Source organism: Lycium barbarum, chromosome 5, assembly GCF_019175385.1.
Source record: "Lycium barbarum isolate Lr01 chromosome 5, ASM1917538v2, whole genome shotgun sequence".
NCBI classification, from domain to species: Eukaryota; Viridiplantae; Streptophyta; class Magnoliopsida; order Solanales; family Solanaceae; genus Lycium; species Lycium barbarum.
In genome coordinates this window covers 12,570,396-12,591,361 of record NC_083341.1, presented here as the reverse complement: position 1 = coordinate 12,591,361, position 20,966 = coordinate 12,570,396, and the positions used below count along the sequence as shown (strand labels likewise).

The following is a 20,966-nucleotide window of genomic DNA, read 5'->3' as shown; positions in this document are numbered from 1 at the left end:
ACCGGCGCTGGCCAACCTCTCGCACCTCCGCACTGGGGCATTTGCATCTCTCCGCATCACATGCCCAAACCATCTCAGCCTCGCTTCCCGCATCTTGTCTTCCACTGAGGCTATTCCAACCTTGTCTCGGATGACTTCATTCCAACCTTGTCTCGGATGACTTTATAATTAAATAGTTCACAATAAATAATTCATTAAGTTTGAGAAAGTTCAGAAGCATAGAGACCAAAGGTGCACACTATTATTAATTGAAGGTTATGCATGTTTTACCATCTCGAGAGGATCAAAAACAGAATTTACCAATAATTGAAGGACTAAAAGTGTTATCCCAAATCATTATAATAAAAATGAGTTGGTAATATGGTACATATGATAACGAACCAACTATTACAAATTAAAATTCACTAATAATGTATAATTATATTTACACTTATCTATTTATATCATATAAACAATTAATCACCAAAGGATGCGGTGCCATGAATGTGGCTGCTTCTCCCTTAATCAAAGGTATCAGGTTCGAGTCCTGGGTATAAATAAATCCTTGGTAGGGAGTACTTTCCCCGAATGAGCCCTACGCAGTGCGAATTCCGAATACGGACACGGGACACCGGGTGAGAAACCCAAAGCCATAAGTATATTATAATTTAAGTAATTATAAGTTTATAAGGAAAAAGACATTAATGCTCAATGATGAGTATATAAAGCTCATCTCTGAACCATTGAAATAAACCAAGAAAATCCATGGAGACTCCTTCCAAAGATATCAAGAACAAAGGTATCATCTCTTCATATGTCGAAGTAATTTTCTGCTTATTTCATCTTCTTTTAGTATGGAAGATTTTTTTTTAAATTTTTTTGTAATCATATTAAAGAAGTTAAAATGAATTTTTGGTAACTTTAATCATGATATTATCCTCCAGGGGATGATGCCCAAGAAAAACCAAAGGTGGAAAATGAGGAGGTAACTTAATTAATTTCTTCGTCGACTTATTTTTTATTATTTTTGTACATTTTTCTGTCAGTTTATTTCATTTTTACAATATAAATCTAATAACTTTTGTTTTTTATTTTTTCTTCTATTATTCAATTGTTCATTACACTATCCCAACCTTCAAAATAGAAAATGCAGATGGAAGGAAAAGAGGAAGGACATTACATGAGGAAATATTTTTCCCCAACTCCCTCTGTCTCACGCTTTTTCCTTTTTAGAATGACACTTTTCTTTTGAAAAACTATTTAATCTTGACATTTTCATTTAACTCTTAAGGACATGACTTGCTGAGACTCAATCCCCAAGTATGGACGACAAAATTGATCCAAACCCATGTAGCCCACCTCACACGATCAAGTTTTAATAAATTTGAGCTAGAGTGGTTTTAAGGGATAGAGCACTTTGCCCCCTTAAGTTATTGGTAAATCCTGATTTTGGTTCTTGTGATATATGACTTAACATACTTGACCTTCAATTAATCAAGATGTGTGTTTTTGGTCCTTTCATGTAGAAAATATGTTATATTTGAGTATTTATAAAATTATATCAGCGTCAAATATGAAGTAACCAGACAAATCTAACTTAATTACGTGAGTAATTAAGTGGTGAAATGATAAATAATTATGATAAATTTTGTGAATAATTACAAGTAAAGGAATTAAAAGTGCACAATTCAATTAATTGAAAGTTTAATATGCCTATTCAAATAACATAGCGACTAAAAGAACAATTAACCAATAATTCAGGGACCAAAAGTGCTAATATTGACCCGTGATTTTAAAGATGGAATTATTTGAGTTAAGCCCAAATTAACCCGTCAAAAATCAACACTCCTATTAGTAGACACATGGTAATGCTCAATCTTGATCCATGAAAATACTTAATTTTAACCTATGAAAATGTACCTTTGATCCCATTTGGTATTGATGTCTAACAAATAGAGCATCTGAATCACCATTTTGTTTACATTATAAGTCTGTCTTATATTAATGGAGTCGTGAAATGTATAATTTGGAATTATAAAAATGATGAGTCAAGTTGGGCGGGTCGAGTTATAACTCATTGTTTAGCCCGTCACCCTGTCATCTTCGGGCAACGTTGAATAATGACTCGTTTGTTTTCAACCTATTTTGACTTGCTCAATTTTGACCTAACTCGCCTATTTATCACACTATTTGTCACTCATTTAAAATGATAGTTTTGATACATTGTAATACAATGTGCTTAAATATCACATGTCTTCTTTATTTTTTTTTTAATTTCATATTCAGTCAAGCATGATATTCAAAATTGGAGACTCTTTGATCAAAATAAGCTATTATTTCAGCCAATCACCAAAATAATATATTTTTTTGAAAATTTACAGAACTAGAATAAACATATTTCACAATAACGTATTAGACATTATTTTATTCAAAACATTCAATGGGCAAAAAAGTTAAAGGTTAACGGTGTTAAAGGATAATTCGTTACTATGAGTAACGTTTTATGGTTAATACGTTACTGTGAGTAACGACTCTAAATAATACAAAATCTGACATTGATTGATCTTAAAGTCGTAACTCAGCGTTACAACTTCAGGCTAAAACGTAACTGACAGTAACGTTTTTATATAATCCAGGCACGAGCAGTTAAATCTTGCAAAGAATTCTTCAAATTACGAACCCTTCTGATTGATGTAATTATAAAACTTTACCGACAATATTGATTACCCTTAAAAAAAAGTATCGATTAGCCTTACAAAAAGATACTGATTAGCCTTAAAAAATTGATTAGGATTAAAAAAAAAATTGATTAGCCTTATAAAAAAAAAGTATTGATTAGCTAAATAAAGTAGCAGTTTTTAAATTTCAAAACAACACCAGCAGTGGGAAATTATATGAGCAGAAGTTGGTTAATTCTCCCTTTCAACATTTTCTTATACATTTTAAAGTGCAAGATGATTAAGACCCAAAAGAAATTAAAGATATAATGTCTTAAGTTTACAACAATAACTACTAGTAATTAATGCTTATATATCACAGTCTTTTCATAGATGAAAATTAAGAAGCAACCATCTTTCATATCTACTGCTTAACGAAAAATACTCCATCTTCTAGAAGCAAAACAACAGCTAAATTTCGTCTCTCAATTCACTTCGCTGGAACTAAATTTGTATAAAGCAAAACGGCAGCTAAGAATGGTTTCCATCAAGTTGTAGACTAAGAGACCTTAGTGAATGATATATACTCCATAAAATAAAGCATAAAATAAAGAACTCAAATCAGTGGAACATTAAAACCATTAATTAACCATAAAACGTTACTCACAGTAACATATTAATCATAAAACATTACTCACAGTAACGAATTACCTTTTAACACCGTTAACCTTTAACTTTTTTGCCCGTTGAATTTTTTGAATAAAATAATGCATAATACGTTACTGCGAAATACGTTTATTCTACTTCTGTAAATTTTCAAAAGAATATATTATTTTGGTGAATTGGCTGAAATAATGGCTTACTTTGGTAAAAAATTTCAAAATTGGACAAAGGAGATATTATTTGATTATTGAAGGATATTGATTTTATTTCTTCAAAATTACAGGGACGAGGTGAAAAAGTGAAAGTAGTTGAAAATGCGACTCCATCCCAAGATATCAAGACCATAGGTATTATCTCTTCGTATGTCTAAGTAATTTTCTTCTTAATTTTTCATCTTCTTTTCATGGAATTTTTTTTTTGAATCATCTTAAAGAAATTAATATTATGTTTTGGTAACTTTAATCATGATATTATCCTCCAGGAGACGATGCACAAGAAAAACCAAAAGTGGAACATGAAGAGGTAACTTAATTTCTCCTTCGAATTTTTTATTTATTATTTTTGTATATTTTTCTGTCTGTTTATTACATGTTCATAAGTAATATATCTGTAATCGTCCATGCTAGATGTGACAAAATAAGTCGTGATCCTCATCTGAAATCTAATAATGTCTCAAAATTTTGAAATTTGTTCAGTACTTACTGTGGAACTAGTGTGATTAGAGGCCTAACTCTCTTGGCAGTTGGCACCCTTCATAGAAGGTGATTAAGGTGGGATTAGGTGCTCTCTTAGGTGTATTTTTGCTTTTATTGTTATCAATGGTAATATTTACAATTGTTACAAAAAAAAAAAAATGAAATCGCTCGCTGCAAATTTTTCTTTATTTTGATTTTTAATTTCCTTTCATTTCTTTTCTTTATCATTATATTGATATCATTTATTATTGACGGATATTGATTCTTTTTTCGTCAAAATTACAGGGAGGAGATGAAAAAGATACTCCATCCGAAGATATCAAGAACAAAGGTATCATCTCTTCATATGTCTAAAAGTATTTATTTTTCTTCTTATTTTTCCATCTGCTTCAATACAATATTTTTTTGAATCACCTTAAAGAAATTAATAAGAGTATAGTTTTTGGGAAACTTTAAATCTTTAATCATTAATATTATCCGCCAGGAGACGATGCACAAGAAAAACCAAAAGTGGAACATGAGGAGGTAACTTAATTTCTCCTTCGACATTTTATTATATTAATTTTGTATATCTTTCTATTAGTTAATTTCATCTTCACAATTTGTATATACGTAATTGATTATGCTAGATTTCACAAAATAATTGGGATCCACATGATCTGAAATATAATAATGTCACAAATACAAAAATTTGAAATCCTCTCCGTAAATTTTTCTTTGTTTTGACTTTTAATTCAAAGAGACACATATTTATCAAGTCGAAGTCTCTATATGGTTGTGTTTAACTTACAAATCCTGCCAAGTTTAAGATTCTAACTAATTATTTGGTCGAAATACTTTTTTCTACTCTCTATCGCGCATACACCTTTTCCTTTTTAATATGTCCTACAAAGAATGATATCTTTCTCTTTTTGGAAATTATTTGATCTTAACATTCTCATTGTACTTGGTTTGGTTAGCGTATTATTGTCCTGGATTATAATTCTTGGACTAATTTATCCCTCCTAATTTGATGGGATAAGATGGAATATTCGTAATTAAGTCTGGGATTAAATTTATACTGTATTTAGTTGATGGTATAAATTTATCCTGGGATATCCTATCTTATCCCCGTACCAAACGACCTCTTAGAGCCTGTTTGGATGGACTTAAAAAAAAGCAGCATATAAGTTTCTTTAGATAAGCTAAGCCAAACGGGCCCAATTTTTTTTTTGGGCTTATTTTAAGCACAAAATGACTTTAAACTGGCCAACCAAACACTCAAAAAAACTGAAAACAGCGCAACTTATAAGCCGATCCAAACGGGCTCTTAGTGAGATGACTTTTTCAAACACCCACTTAGTTGGTACTTTATATACAATTTGCTAACATGTTAGAAATCTTTAATTTTTAATATGTTACATTTAGTTTAACATCGTCGTATAAAATTGATAGTAGGAAACATATGATTTATAATTAAAGGATGTTATATTTTTTTTCCTTCAAAATTACAGGAAAAACATGGAAAAGAGAGAATAACTATAACGCCACCAGGCAGAGCAAGGGGATCAGCACCTCCAGGAAAACGTGATCCTCCTGGTATGCAGACAGGATAACATACCATAGCCTAATAGATAAATAAAAAGGTCAAATATGTTGACCTGAAAATATATTTATGGTATATTTGACTAAATAATGTAATTTGGTTATAGTACTTTGAAAAGTTTGTTAGATTGTTAAGTTAAGTGGTGCTTGTACTCCACTTCCTTTCTTTTTGAATAATTTTCAACTACTATTTTAAAAGGGTGGAGTTGTCACCTAAGAAAATAAGATGAATCAATCCGATTGTGTTAGGTCACTTAAATTCAATTATATTTCAAACCTTTATGGATCGTCTGATGATAATGTATCATCGTTTCGTATTGTATCGTATCGTATCGTATTGTATTGTATTGTATTGTATTGTATCGTATTGTATACAATATTTAGATAATTATGTCACTTTCCGTCGTTTTGTAATGCCATGCTCTAGTAATCTGAAAAATAACTTTATTAGTTTCACCTAGCTTGCCTAAGGTAAATCCGCCCTTGTCTAGGTGAAAATTCTGCTTCCACCGCTAGCAGCCATGTGGGTGACAATGTTATTGTTGTGAGACAAGCTAAAATCAGCACTGACAGTAGCAAGAAGAAAATTTCTTGTGAGATTCTTTAAATGTTGGTAGAGGGATTAAACATTCATCCGACAAATACTTTCAATAAGCTTTTGTGTATGCAGAAAGTTTTGAAGAATTAAATAATTCAAACATAAATGAAATGCACCATAGTGATGGTGAAGAAAACGAGTAGAATTAGAGACAAAAGTTTTTTTTTATATATATATATATATATATATTTTCTCCTTATTGACACTTGTCCTTAGATTCAAAACAATTTTTATGTTTGAATTGAAACACTTATAATTACACATCAGCGAAATGTATTTAAGTGATCCAGTGAAAATCATATAGAGTGTCCATGGTGGAAAGAGGCTCAGCTTAGGTGTAAGATGTTCAAGTGAAATATTTGAACTAGTTTAGGAGGCCGTCTATGTATCCACCAAAAAAAAAAGCCTATAGGTTACTTTATGGTATCAAAGAAATTAAGTTGGAGTCACGAAAAAAAAATACCTACAACTAAACACGAGTATTTTGTCAACTTATTCGGTATTAAGTAATAACTAAAGGATCAAAATTGTTATTTCCTTCGTTACGTTTCAATTTATGTGAACATATTTGACCACGGAGATTAAGAAAGAAAAGATTACTTTTAAACTTGTGGTGTTATATGAGTCACATATATTTTGTGTGGTTATAAATCATTGCAGAAAGATAAATTGTTTCTTAATATATAAAGGAATCATTTTTCTTGACACGAACTAATAAGGAAATAAGTTTACATAAATTGAAATGGAGTACTTTTAGAATAAGAAAGGACAAGAAGAATTAAGTTTTCATGTGGTAAGAAGGACACTCTCAATAAAAAGGAGATTCAAGGAACATGGAGCATGCATAAGTTGAGATACACAGACAACATGGCATAGAAAATTTAAAACTATATTTTAAACCAACTACCAATTTTTCAATTTAGGCATTATTCCGAGGTTCAGTTTACACCAGTGTATCAAACCTAGGTTCATACAAGTTTACAGGTCAAGTGGGTGGCAGATAACGTGGGACTGCAAATACGCACAGACGAATCCACAATCTAAATTATAATGGGTTCAATTTTTAATTTAATATTGATCTCGTTGTAATATTAAAATTATAAATTCGTTTCTAATACCTGTTGATATTTTAGTAGATTTACATATTTACTTATACTCTGTGTTGAAAGCTATGATCCGATAAATCCTTAGTCGGACATATGACAAACCTGTGGATTGGTATAAATGTTTTATACCTATTGGCTGCTCAGCTTAAACTAATAATTTTCTGTCATATCAGATATTAGTTCTTTAATCTTTTATATATATACAAAGACGAAATCAAGATTTTTACTATTCAATATAAGAGAAATTTCAGTAATGTACAATTCAGTATATAAAATTATATTTGTGTAGTCATAATTTTAAATAAGACCTGTATTGACACTTTTTGACGGTATATAACATTATACAATAATATATTATACAACTTTATACACCTACCGTATACAATATAAACCTTGTATAAAAGTGTATAATAATGTATAAAACTAGTATACAATATTATACAAACTTATATAAGAGGTGTTTATACATGAGAGGGGTTTATACATAATATATAAGGAGAGTTTATAGGTTGTACAGTGGTAGTTCGTGGTGGAGGAGCTGGTAGCTCGCTGAAGATGGAGGAGGAAGGAAAAAATAGAAGGGTGAAAAAGTTGTTATAGCGGGTAATAAAAAAAAGATGGGCTAAATCGGGTAAATATTTTGCCATAATTGATATACAATGTTATTTTCCCTTCACTATATATATATATATATATATATAAACATACGAAGAAACAATGAAATTAGAGTACTATACGCAAAAATAAATTTGACCTTACATATATAAAATAATATAATATTGTTAACGAAGGGACTTCAAAACCCCTCATAGTACCATGGCTCCACCTATTTATATGCATTCGTAAAAGTATTTTTATATGTATTTGCTAGTTAGCTGGCTCGACCTCAGACATAGGATATATTCTCAAATTGGAACAGCGAGATTCACTCAATCGAAGTAAACGATGCGTACATAGTGTACAGGGGTGTACAAAACAAACCGACAAATCGCACCAAATCGATAAATCGAGTCAAATCGAGAAAAAAACCTGACTAGTGGTTTGGTTTAACTTGGTTTGGTGTTGAAAAAGAAAAAAACGACCATAATTGGTTTGATTTGGTTTGATTTTAGCTAAAAAAAGTCAAATCGAACCAAATCGACCCGACATTACGTGTATTCGATTTTAAAAATATTTTATACATAAAATATTTATTTGTAATATAATTTGTAAATATTTCTTAAATTGTTTCATAGTTTTTTGTCTTTTATAATATTATTTTAAGGTTGAACTTAGAATTTTGAATGTCAATAAATTTTATATTCCATAGATGTTAGTAACTCAAATAAAGTCCAAATCAACACTAATGCTAACAAAAGAAATTCAATTCTAACACTAGGACTGACAGTAATGTTGAATATCTATTCTTTAATCTTGCATAATTGGTTTAGAGCGTAAAAATACATAACTTAATTTTTTTCTTTGTCATGTAATTAATAGTTATTAGCTGTACTCATTTTAGCATAACTTAGTATTTAGATTAAAGTCATTTTCTTTATGTCTTATTAATTAGCAATACTTATTTAACCGATTTTATTATCTTTTTTGTTGAATATTTTAATACGATGTTATCACCCATCTCACATTTTGTGTTATTTTCTTAAGAAACACCTTAGTTATATAGTTGTATCTTACTAGGACTAAAAAAATATTTGAAGTAAAAGTCATATGTTTTGTATGAAGACTTTTTCGGAAAAAACCAGGAAAAAACCGAAAAAACCGAATAACCCGAGAAAACCCGAAGTTGAAAAATCCGAATTTTATTGGTTTGGTTTGTTTATAAATTTAAAAACTCGAGACAATTGATTTGATTTGATATTTAAAAAATTCGAACCAATCCGGTGCATGTACACCCTAACAGTGTCATAGCCTCATAGGGAGAACCTAGCACAGCAGAGCCAATCGTGCAATGAGAAAGTGATGGGCATTGAATTATAATGAATTTTTGAGGCTCTTATTCAGTTTCACAGACAAACCTCCACGGCTCCTTCCCCTCTCTCACCTCCCCTCCTTCCATGCTTCTCCACCGCCACCTCTTCTTTCACCGCCGCTACTACTACTGGCTCTTCCTCTTAGTCAAAATCCCTGAATCTTTATTCAAGAATTATGAATTGTTTTGTTATGATATTGTTGTAAAGAATGAGACTTGAGTCCTACATTCGTTAAATGGAAAGCTGATGTGGGGCTTATATAGCCTTGAGCTCTCCCACCTCAATTGCTAGCTTTTAGGGGTGTTGTTCTCCTAAAGTTGTATCAATGGTATCAGACAGGGGCGGATCTATTAAGGGACGTGGGAGTGCCACGCCACCCGCAAGCTTCGTGTATAGTGTATACAAATAGAACCTATGTACAAATAATTAAAGTGGCACCCTGAGAACAAAATGACTCCTTGGTTCTAGTGGCGAAGAGCACTCTTTTCTTCTGTTCAGTCACGGGATCGAATCCAGCAACTGTATTTACTATTCCCTATGTTCCAAAAATATTGTCCTATTTTCCTTATTAGTTTGTCCCAAAAAGATTGACACGTTTCTATATTTAGAAACAATTTAACTTTATAAAATAATTTACAGCCACACAAATATCTAAGATTTGTTTTGGACCACACATTTCAAAAGTCTTCCTTTATTTTTTTTTTAACTTTGTGCCAAATCAAATTAGGAAAAAAAAATTTGGGATGGAGAGTATAATTTTTTTTTTTTTTAAAACTTGCTGCATTGCACAAATTCACAGCAAGTCTGCAACGTCACTCTGTTTGTTTTCCCATTAACTTTATATTGTCTTTTCTTATTTCTATAATTGTTGTTGATTTAGTTTCAATTAATAATTATTGTTGATTTAGTTTCAATTAATAATTATTTTTGATTAGTTTAATTTATTAGTCTTTGAGTTTTTTTATTTCTTAAAGTTGGAAACATAAGTTTCCCTCTCCTCTCATTAAAAAAACAAACCCTTTCTCTGTATATTGGTATAAACAAATATTTCATAAAAATAAAACGAATAACCCGAATGAAAGTTCGAAAAGACGAATAATTCGATCCGAAGCCTAAATTAATTGAATGACGCATGTCACCAAAAATTTTAAATTCTGAATCCGCCTCTGATATCAGAGTCACTCACCTCTCTGTGCCTATCGTTCTTTGCATGGTGACACCGGTATGACAGTGTTCGGCCGAAGCTAACAATGTCTAGTGCCTATCATCGAGGACGACGGATGCGGAGTGTGATATAATCTTGAGCCCTCCCACCTCAATAACTAGCTTTTGAGTCTGATTCACCTTGTATCATAGTTTTACCCATTACCCTTTAATTAGCTTAAAGTAAACCTTTTATGTACGGTCAAAATCATATTAAAAATCCAACAGACAACTAGTAGTGGTAATCAACTGGTAAATAATCAAACATGCATTAAAAATAGCTATATGTAGGTTGATATGCGACAAAACGTCAAAAGCTGAATTATTGTATTTGCTTGAGTCATCAGATATCATTATTTTTATTCATTTTGTCTACTAGTATGAAAATCGAACTTTTGGATCTACAAAAATATCTTATTGATATTTACAATAATCATTTTTTTATTAGGGAAAAAGGAATTAAGGCTCAGTGATAGTATGTACATAAAAAGCTCATATTAACCATTGAAAAAGGGAGCAAGAAAATCCATGGCAACTTTTTTTCAAGATATCAAGGACAAATTTCTAGATCTGATTAAATTCCTTATTACTTGTGGTAAAGGTATAGAATTTTATTCTTCTTCTTTTTCATCTTTAGTACAGAGAAAACCTTTTATCTTTAAGATATTAATGAGTTTTGATAACTTTGATCATGATATTGTTTTCTCAGGAAATGATGAGCGTGAAAAACCAAAGTTGGAAAATGAGGAGGTAATTTCTATTTTCGACTTTTGTTTATTTATTTCTATATATATATTTCTGTCAGTTCATCTATATATAGCTTATAACGATGTATTTTGCAATGCTAAAGATCACAAAATAATTAGGGATCAACTTCAAAATTTGAGAAGTCCTCTCTTCTTTCTTTTGTTTTATTTTTCCCCTTTCCTTGATTTCCTTTAGGACTCGTTTGGTTAGAAAACAAGTTATCCGGGAATCCCGGGATTGTTATTCCACCTTCAATGTGGGATAAAAAACACTATAATTCCGGGATAATATCGGGATTAGTCATCCCGAGTTTTTATTCGGACCAAACGTGGGATACGGCGGCACTAAATTTTATCCCGGGACTATTTTTGCTTATCCATCCTACCAAACGAGCCCTTACACTTCAATATTTTGCTTGTGAGTGGACATAATTTTCGAGAAAAACATTTATTCAAAGTTAAAAACAGTATTAGAAAATAAAAAGGTATTTTGATGAAAATTCTAGTATTGTTAATTAATAATGTTTTAAGTATTAGTTAAAGCAAGTAATCCGAAGTTAAAAGTGAAGATAGTTTTACGAAGTGTGCTAAGCCATTTTCTCCCTTTTTAATATGGAAAATGTTCTCTCGTGACAAACACTACATATATTTGATTTGCATTTTGGATCATTCAAGGGAGTACTTATCTTCTTTCTTTTTTTAGTATTTATCAGTAAATGATATTAATTGCTTCACAAAATAACAGGAAAGAAATGAAGAAGAGAAAGGAATTGTAAGGCCAGAAAGAAGATCAAGAGGTCCAACAGCTCCAGGAAAACATAAACCTCCCCGTTTTCAGACAGGCAACTATAGTTCCTAGCTCTTATTAAAATAAATCAAATTAGTTAATTTAATGATATTTGATTTTTTTGAAGAATTCTTAGATGTAACATAATTGGTGTGTGATGTTTTGCTCTAGTGGTAAAGTACCGTTATATATCGTTCAGTAGATTGGACGTTTAAGTCATTGAGTGAATTAGAGAGAATAATAATATCATCTTCTTGGACGGAGTATCTCTTTTTTAGTATAATTATCTATTATTTAGTTTCGCGATTAATTTGAAGTATGTAAGGCACACCAAAAGAAGAAATACTCTCTACCAAACGATTATCTCATAATTTAAAAAAAAAAAAAATCTTATTAGGTTGACCCATAGGCCAGCCAGTGGTCCGCTTAGGATTGAGTTGAGCTAGCCTTTTGGAGGCCCTTTTAAATGAAGGGCTGGGTTGGATTGGGAGGAACCAGTCCATTTTAACAGCTCTACCTATGACGATCCATCAGAATTTTATAATTAATTTTGGCGATTTGTTATCATAATTGTCGCGATCCAATTTGTGCAATTAATTCGAAACAGAATAGGCAGAATCTGGTCCATTTAGCCTGAACTAAACCCATATCCAAGAATTTGTGAACAAAGAACCTATTCTAAAGGCCCATGTTTGAAGTACCCCAATTACTTTAAAAGTCTGCCACTGTTGTAGAAGGAACTTAGGGCCTGTTTGGAAAGCCACTCAGTTAATTGAAAGGAAAAAATAACCTAATGATACTATTTAAGATTTTATATTACAAAATATAAGAATACTTTTTCTTATTTACAAAATATACCAATAAAATTATAAAATATACTAGATCTGAAAAAAAAGTTAAAAGCCCACCTTCTTCCCCTTTTTCCCATTCTCCAATTCATCCCGGAACAACACCGCCTTGCTGTATCTTGGCACAATAGGGTCCACTAGGAACAATACACACCTTCAACCCTTAAAATGTCCTGTACATTGTTTCTTTCGTAAATATAGACACTTAATTTGTCAAGTTTTCATCTACGTTGCGGAATCGTTGCTTATCTTATTTTGTTTGGCCACCCTTCTACTCAATTTTTACTTCAGATCTGTTGTGTTGACGGCGGTCATGGCTGTTTTCGGGTGTTTCTCGGTGGTTACAGGAATAGAGATGTAGTGCGGAAATAGAGGAAAATGGGTGGTGCTATTGTGGAAAACGGTGGCACCAACGGCGGTGTTCACTGGCGGGTCAAACTCCTTTGTCATAGAACTTTCGCCGGCGACCACCCATGATTCTAACTATTTCAAGATTTATCCATGAAACTCTATTGAGTAAATTTGGATGCCTAATCTACAATAATTCGTTTACTTTTATTTGGTGAAAGCATACATCATATGAGCATTGTAAATCGTCACTACTAGCCGCAAATTTCACCTCCGAAGTCTCCATTAACGACTTTGCAAGAAAAAAGTTTGTAGTAAATTTCATCTGAATTTCGAAGCGAGATTCAAAATTGTATAAATTGTGTGAATATTGTATGAAAGTTGTGTAAAATGTTGTTCTAGTCGTATTAAATTATCAAAAATCTAACATGAGCTTTATACAAATTCTATATAATTATATACATATTTCATATCGTTTTTATACATAAAAATAATATGAGAATTTAAGCTTTGAGCGAGATATATATATATATATATATATATTTCATACACAAAATTTTAAACGGAATATTTAAGCAATGAACGAGATATACACATTTCATGCAGTTTTCATACATAATTTTGAGCGAAAAATTTCGTATAACTTTTGTAATAAATCTAAGGTTATGTTTTGTAAATTGAAAAGTGTCGTTATATTTTGTAAATATACCATATTCTTATGTATATATACGTCATTCTCCCTAATTGAAATTGATGTAATTACACGATTTGGCCTATTTGTTAACTAAATGTCACGTTACATTTCATGTTCTAAAAGCAAGTTTAGAGCACAAAAAGAGCCTTGCACCTTATCACCACACAAATATAACATAATATATATTCATAATTATTGTCTATCATTTGACCTGATTTGAGCAGGTGCCAGAAGGAGGTACAATTTGCAGATGAGAAGGTCACCAATAAAACTAAGAAATTGATAAACTTTTGGCATATATAGTTACATACTTACATGTATTTACTTTTTGAGTAATCTGATAGTCGAAGAAAATTTTAGGCCAAAGTTATAGATGGACCCCTGAATTTATCCTGATTTTTCATTTAGACCCTTTAACTAAAACGTTAATCACCTGCTTTAGAAAAAGGCACAAGCTAGCCTTCATTTGACATAGCAGATTGATTGTGCCTTCATTTAACACAGCAGATAAATCAATCAATCCTGGATGTACACATGATGGGATCTTATCCAAATCATATATTTACTGTTGAATATTTGATTAATTAAATAAAGTATGCTTTTTCTTTAATGATTTAAATTTTTAGATGAGATGGTGATGATATTAGAGTCAAATCGTGGGTTTGAGTCTCACAACTACTATCAATTATCAAGGAAAAATTCCATGTGTCTAGCCCATGAAAAAATTCTAAGCAGCACATGAGAGAATATGATGAAAATATAATAAAATAAAATATAAATATATGTTCTCTAATAGCTTACATTTTAAAATGAGATGGTCAAACACTTTAACATTTTCTCTGCTTCAAAGTACTCTTCTATCTCATTTTATATGATACTCTTTATTTTTTAGCCAGTAAAAAAAAAAGACACTTTTTTATATTTAGAAATAATTTAACTTCAAAATTTTTTATGAAAAATTTACCGCCCATAACTACCTCTAAGACTTATTTATTAGTAATAGCTATATTTTTCTTTAATTATTTTTGATAGCTTAATTATTTATCAAATCACCATCTATAACTTGTTTTTGTAAGTGCAGTGTATTTCCCTAAAAATAAGATACATCTTTCTCACTTACCCACAATCTTTTCTTTTTCAAATATTTTTCTCTCACCTATCAAATCTATTTTCTCCCTCACTCCTCTTTCTCTATCCGTTCCATCTCCTAGTCTTCTAAATTGATTTTCTCTCACCTACCAAATTTATTTTCTCTCTCACCCCTCTTTCTCTCTCTATTCCATCACCTACCCTAGATCTCATTTTCTCTTACAAATCAGAAGAATCCTACAGTAGTAGCAGCAGCCATGGTCGACAAAAAAAAGAGCTGTAACAACAGTGAAGGATGATGGTGTGAAGCTTTATTAACTAGTCCAATTGAAAGTCTTTGTTATCTTTGAAAATCAACAACACTTTCTACTACTTGATTGTTCATGCGCAGCGCTCTATTGGCATCTCGTTCTTTGTAGCCCATACCCAAAAGTAAGGACAAAGCTTCATCTGGAATTTGAAGCTGCAAAAACTTGGCTTGAGCAGATGTCAAGGACTTTCTAGATTTTTCAATTTGACTGCTATGATATGCCACCACTCCATCTAGTAGCTCCAGCCTCAAACGTAAGGCAATCTCCAGATAACGTCATTTTTGTAGCAATCTGAGACGACTCGCTTCTTTCCCATGAGAACACTATTGATGAGAGTTGTGGAGCTTCATGCCCACCATGTGTTTGATAAAATGTTTCAGTATATTTTAGAGTATTTCTGTGTATTAACAAACAATATATCTAATTTTTAGTTATTTTCAGTATACTATTTCGCTGTATTTCAATGTATTTATCTCTTTTCGGTGTAAATATAGTGAATGTTCCAAACATAGAGCCTATTTTTACTACACTTTGTTTTCACGACTTTTGTATTTCGTTGTATTTCAATGTATTTGTTATATCCCGTATTTTCACATATTCGGGAAATTCGAAATAATTTTGACTTGTAAGAAATAAGGCCATAAATTGATTTCTATTTAAAATGTGTGTGTTGACCATGAAATGTTGATGTGGAAATATCGAGGAAGGCTAAGGGCAAAAATTAGAATTTTGAAAATTAGTTTCGTGAACTATAAATTATTTAATCAAGCAATTGGGCTAGAAAAAAAAAGTCATAAATGGAGGCCCATTTAAGGGGCTTGGCCGGCCAAGGCAAGAGAAATGGGCCAAGCCCATGTATTAAATTAAATTCAAGATTTGTGAATAAAAGGGAAGGGTCATGAAACTTCTACACATTTGATCATTCAAGAAAACAATTGAGAGACAAAAAAAAAAAAAAAAAAGGGCCATTCATCAGTGAGAAAGAGAAAAAAAAAAAAATTGGAGCTCAAATTTTTAGTCCAAAAATTCATCCCTTGTTGAATTAATACTAAGCTCAAGGTCCTCTTCCATGTGATACCAATTTGGAAGCAAAAGAGTGCTTTTGTTTTCAAAGAAGAGAATTTGGAAAAAGGTAATAATTCTACTCTTTTTAGCTTTGAAGAATTATATATATATATGTTGTAGTATATGGAAGTGAATGTAAAGTATGAGAATTTTGTGCTATGGATATATGGGTGTCTGGCCAAAAATGGTGGTGAATGGAGAGGAATGATCAAAATTTTATTTGTTGTGTTAATTGTGTTGTAATGGCTTCTTAATGCAAATGGAAGGACTCTAGTTCTAGTTGGCATGAAAACTTTGTGGTTAAGTTGTTGTCGGAAATATGAGATATTATTATAGATTATGTAATTATGGGAATGAAATTGTTAAAGTGCAAATTTTGGTTGTCGTCGATGAAATGGGAAGATGAATAATGTGTTGTGAATGTTGTGTCGAAAATTGGAGATTTTGGATGAATTCTAGTCTTGGTGGGATTTTTGTATATTTTGTAGAATGGTATGAAATGCCTTGAAATGCTGTTGAATAATCTTGAATTGGTAATGAATGTGTATGTGTCGATAGTGGCTTGAAAAATTCGTAGTTGAATTGAATGTCGATGAATTATGTTGAAAGGAAGGTTACTAGTGTTGGAATGCATTTTAAATGGTTTTTGATGTTATTGGTTTGGTTGTTGGTATTGTTGGTATGGTTGTTGAAGAATTTGGCCGAGTTTAATTCTCGGGGATGTTGAATTTACAGGGGAGGTGCTGCCGAAATTTCGGTAGACAAATACTAATTAGAATTAAAAATTCTAAGTACTAGTAGCTAATTTTTGGAAATTGATAATATTATTGTAGATATTGGAGAGCCCGAGACTTGAGTCGGGATTTGTTTGGCAAGTGATCGGGATTTGGTAGTGAGCGATCGAGGTATGTAAAGCTTATCGTTCTCCCTTTTTGGCATGACCCTTATGAAATAACTGAATGACATATATGTATGCTCCAAAGAAATATTCTACTCTTAGAGCCACTAGGATGGCCTATGTCTTTGATTTCCATGAAACTATTCCATATGACTTGCCGCATACTTATGATGTTTGAAATATTAGTCGGTACGTTTCGGACATGGTTTGGAAAATATTTGATACGGCCTAAGTTTGAATATGTATATTCTGAATATGTGCATATGATTTGAGGCTCCGTTTTGAAGTACTCGATAATGTTATTTGAAAGCTCCTTAATGTAAATGATACTAAATTTTCAGAAAATGACCTATGATGTGTTTTTTCGAAAGTTTTGTAATCTGAAAGTCCGTAACTTTTGTATACTAATTCCGATGGACTCGATGTTTATCTTGAGCCTCCTAATATCAGTATGAATATGTAATTAATTGTCGAGTATTGGAATTCATTTAAATATGTATATGCATACGATTTCCGCACTACTCCGCTCGTGCCCATTACTATGATGTCGCCGGATCCCGGGCGCGTTTTGTGATCGTGCGCACTATGTAATATTCGGCAGTATGATGTGTTACGGTTCCCAAGACCTCGCCATAGGGCCGGGTACCGCTGATATACTGCGTTATGATGTGATATGGCATACGGTGTGTTCGGATGATATGATATGTTCTGATGATATGATATGTTCGGAGATTTGTACGGGGATTTGAAACTTTCTGGAGTATGATGTGTTGTGGCGCCAGCGTCGGAGTGGCGGCCACGTTCCTGAACCTTATGCATGATTTTTATTTGCATGATATATATACACATACTTTCTGTACAGATTTTGATATACCTATTCTGTATCCGTACTCTGTACTCCCCACTTTGGTTATGATTCAGATTTCTGTATTTCATGCTTTGCATACTCAGTACATATTTCGTACTGACCCCCTTTTTTCCTCGGGGGGGCTGCGTTTCATGCCCGCAGGTACGGACGATCGTTTTGGTGATCCTCCAGTATAGGACACATATTCTGCCACTCGGATTACTTCTTTTGATCTGGAGCTCATACTTTTGGTACATACCTTCTGTTATATACATTCTGTATATATGACTATTTGGGTACGGCGGGGCCCTGTCCCGTCATATGTTCTGTTATGTTTTGTAGAGGCCTGTAGTCATATTTGTGGGTCATGGGTCACGTTTGTTTGTTTGTGATTATGATCTGCGTCTTAATGCGGCCCCGTTTACTATTATGGCCAAAACGGCCCAATCTGTTTGTATGTGTGTATATCTGGGCGATGTCTATTCCGCCAACTTACTGGATTTGATATGATGTTTTCGTACGGGCAACCGCTTACGACGATATTTGTTTTCAGTATTTGCTTAAAATGACGTATGCTAAGTTTGACTAAGTCTTTGATATGTTGATCTGGCACTTAAGTCTGTTTGGGTGTCCAAATAGGGCGCCAGTTGCGGCCCACGGGGCTGGGTCGTGACAGAAGTGGTATCAGAGCGGTTTGTCCTCGGAATGTCTACAGACCGTGTCTAGTAGAGTCTTGTTTATCGATGTGTTGTGCATCACATCTATAAACATGAGGCTACAGGACATTTAGGGTGTTACCTTTCTTTGAATCTTAGATCGTGCGATAGAGCTGTGCTATTAGGATGACACTTTTCTGATCGGCTGTTATATTTTTTTTCAGTGATGCCTCCAAAGAAGGCGTCGGCTGCCCAGAAGGGCAAAGCAGTGGCAGGAGAGACCAGTCAGGCACAGAGAGCTACTCGGACTCGTACTCAGACTACGTCTGATATTGCGTCGCAGTCAGCGGGCTCCGCTATGCCGTCATCATCAGAGGAGCCTGGAGCAACTCCACCATTAGCCCCAGATACTCTAGCGCCCGAGCCTCCATCTCCTTATCCAAGGGCGGAGGACAGGGCGATGAGAGAGGCCGTGCAGTTATTAACGACACTAGTAGCAGGTCAGGCTCGCAGACGCGGGCTAGGAGGTGATGATATGGACAAACGTGACAGTCTGAGGGTTCGAGATTTCTTAACTTGTGGTCCCCCAGAGTTTTATGGGTCAAAGCCCGATAAGGACCCCCAGGATTTCATCCGACAGATGCAGCGCTCGTTGAGACTGGTCAGGGCTTCTGAGACCGAGTCTGTCGAGTTAGCTTCACACAGATTACGAGATGTTGCGATCAATTGGTACGAGTCATGAGAGCTGTCCAGAGGTGAGGATGCTCCACCGGCCGTATGGGATGAGTTTGTAGCCGCCTTTCTCAGCCACTTTTTTCCCTCAGAGTTGCGGCGAGCGAGAGTTGATAGATTTCTGCAGCTGCGGCAGAGAGGCAGGAGTGTCCGAGAGTACAGCTTGGAGTTTGATTCTTTGGCTAGATATGCACCTGCCATAGTAGCTGAGATGCCTGATCGGATGCACCGGTATGTGATAGGATTGGATCGTTATTTGATTGACAGCTGTATGGCGATGGCATCGCAGACTGGTATGGACATTGCCCGGTTACAGGCTTATGCACAAGGGATGGAGGACCGGCACAGAGAGGATCAGTCGGGCAGAGATCGTTATAGGAGACCGCCCAATTTGGCTAGGTCAGCCGGGTATTCTGGAGAGTCTCGAGGCGAGCAGCCTCAGCAGCAGCAGTCTAGTAGATATCCTCCTTCGTCAGGCCGAGGTACACTGTCTACGGGTAGACGATTTGGCAGTGCAGGGTATTCTGGAGCGGGCCAGAGTTCCAGAGCCTCAGGTTCTCAGACGAGCAGAGGTCCCAGTCAGTCCAGGCCACCTATGCCCTGGTGTTCTTATTGTGGGAGGTCGCACCCAGGAGAGTGTTACAGGGCCACAGGTTCCTGTTTTTCTTGCGGCCGCCAAGGCTATGTTATGAGAGACTGTCCGTTGGCGGGTGATTCTGGTGGTGCAGCTCAGCCGACGAGATCAGCTGCTGGGTCGTCTTCTACTCCTTCAGCTATGCGCCCTGCGGGGCGAGGTATGCCAGCTCCAGTAAGCCGCGGTAGAGGCCGTGGCGGGGTTTCTGATTCCAGCGGTCCTTCGAACCACATTTATGCATTGGCTAGCCGACAGGATCAGGAGGCGTCGCCAAATGTGCTCACAGGTACATTATTGGTTTTCTCTCGAGCTGTATATGCATTGATTGATCCAGGGTCTACTTTATCATATATTTCTCCCCTTGTTGCTAATAAAATTGGGATAACACCTAAACCTATAGAGCCATTCGAGGTAGCTACACCGGTTGGGGATTTTATCATAGCGAGGCAGGTATATAAAGATTGTTCTGTGATTATATGTGGCCGTTGCACTAAGGCCGATTTGGTAGAATTAGATATGATGGAATTCGATGTTATCATGGGTATGGACTGGTTAGCCTCCTGTTATGCTAATGTTGACTGTCAGGAAAAGGTAGTTCGCTTCCAGTTTCCAGGGGAACCAGTTATAGAATGGGCAGGAAATACAGTATCGCCGAGGGGTAAGTTTATTTCATACCTCAAGGCCAAGAAGATGATCCAGAAATGGTATATCTATCATTTGGTTCGAGTCCATGATACTAAAGCAGAAACACCTACTCTCCAGTCAGTTCCGGTTGTTAATGAATTTCCAGATGTGTTTCCGGACGAGCTTCCAGGCCTTCCCCCTGAACGGGAGATAGATTTTACCATTGATGTAT

General features: G+C 34.1%; 1 protein-coding gene across 1 annotated transcript; it reads left to right on the top strand.

The window, feature by feature from the left end:
* The first annotated feature begins 671 nt into the window (after positions 1 to 671).
* LOC132640487 (systemin-like) lies at positions 672 to 5,930 on the top strand. The gene is made up of 7 exons (XM_060357088.1): positions 672 to 778; positions 924 to 964; positions 3,583 to 3,646; positions 3,781 to 3,821; positions 4,280 to 4,325; positions 4,479 to 4,519; positions 5,488 to 5,930. The coding sequence occupies exons 1-7, from the start codon at positions 745 to 747 to the stop codon at positions 5,587 to 5,589; spliced, it is 369 nt and encodes a 122-aa protein (XP_060213071.1). The 5' UTR covers positions 672 to 744; the 3' UTR covers positions 5,590 to 5,930.
* Positions 5,931 to 20,966: the final 15,036 nt, after the last annotated feature.

What these genes read in the sequence shown, in the direction of transcription:
- LOC132640487 (XM_060357088.1), top strand. Translation starts at nt 745, where the DNA reads ATGGAGACTCCTTCCAAAGATATCAAGAACAAAG. An exon ending in CGAAGATATCAAGAACAAAG is followed by an intron (nt 4,326 to 4,478) that starts GTATCATCTCTT and finishes ATTATCCGCCAG; the next exon opens with GAGACGATGCACAAGAAAAA. An exon ending in CAAAAGTGGAACATGAGGAG is followed by an intron (nt 4,520 to 5,487) that starts GTAACTTAATTT and finishes TCAAAATTACAG; the next exon opens with GAAAAACATGGAAAAGAGAG.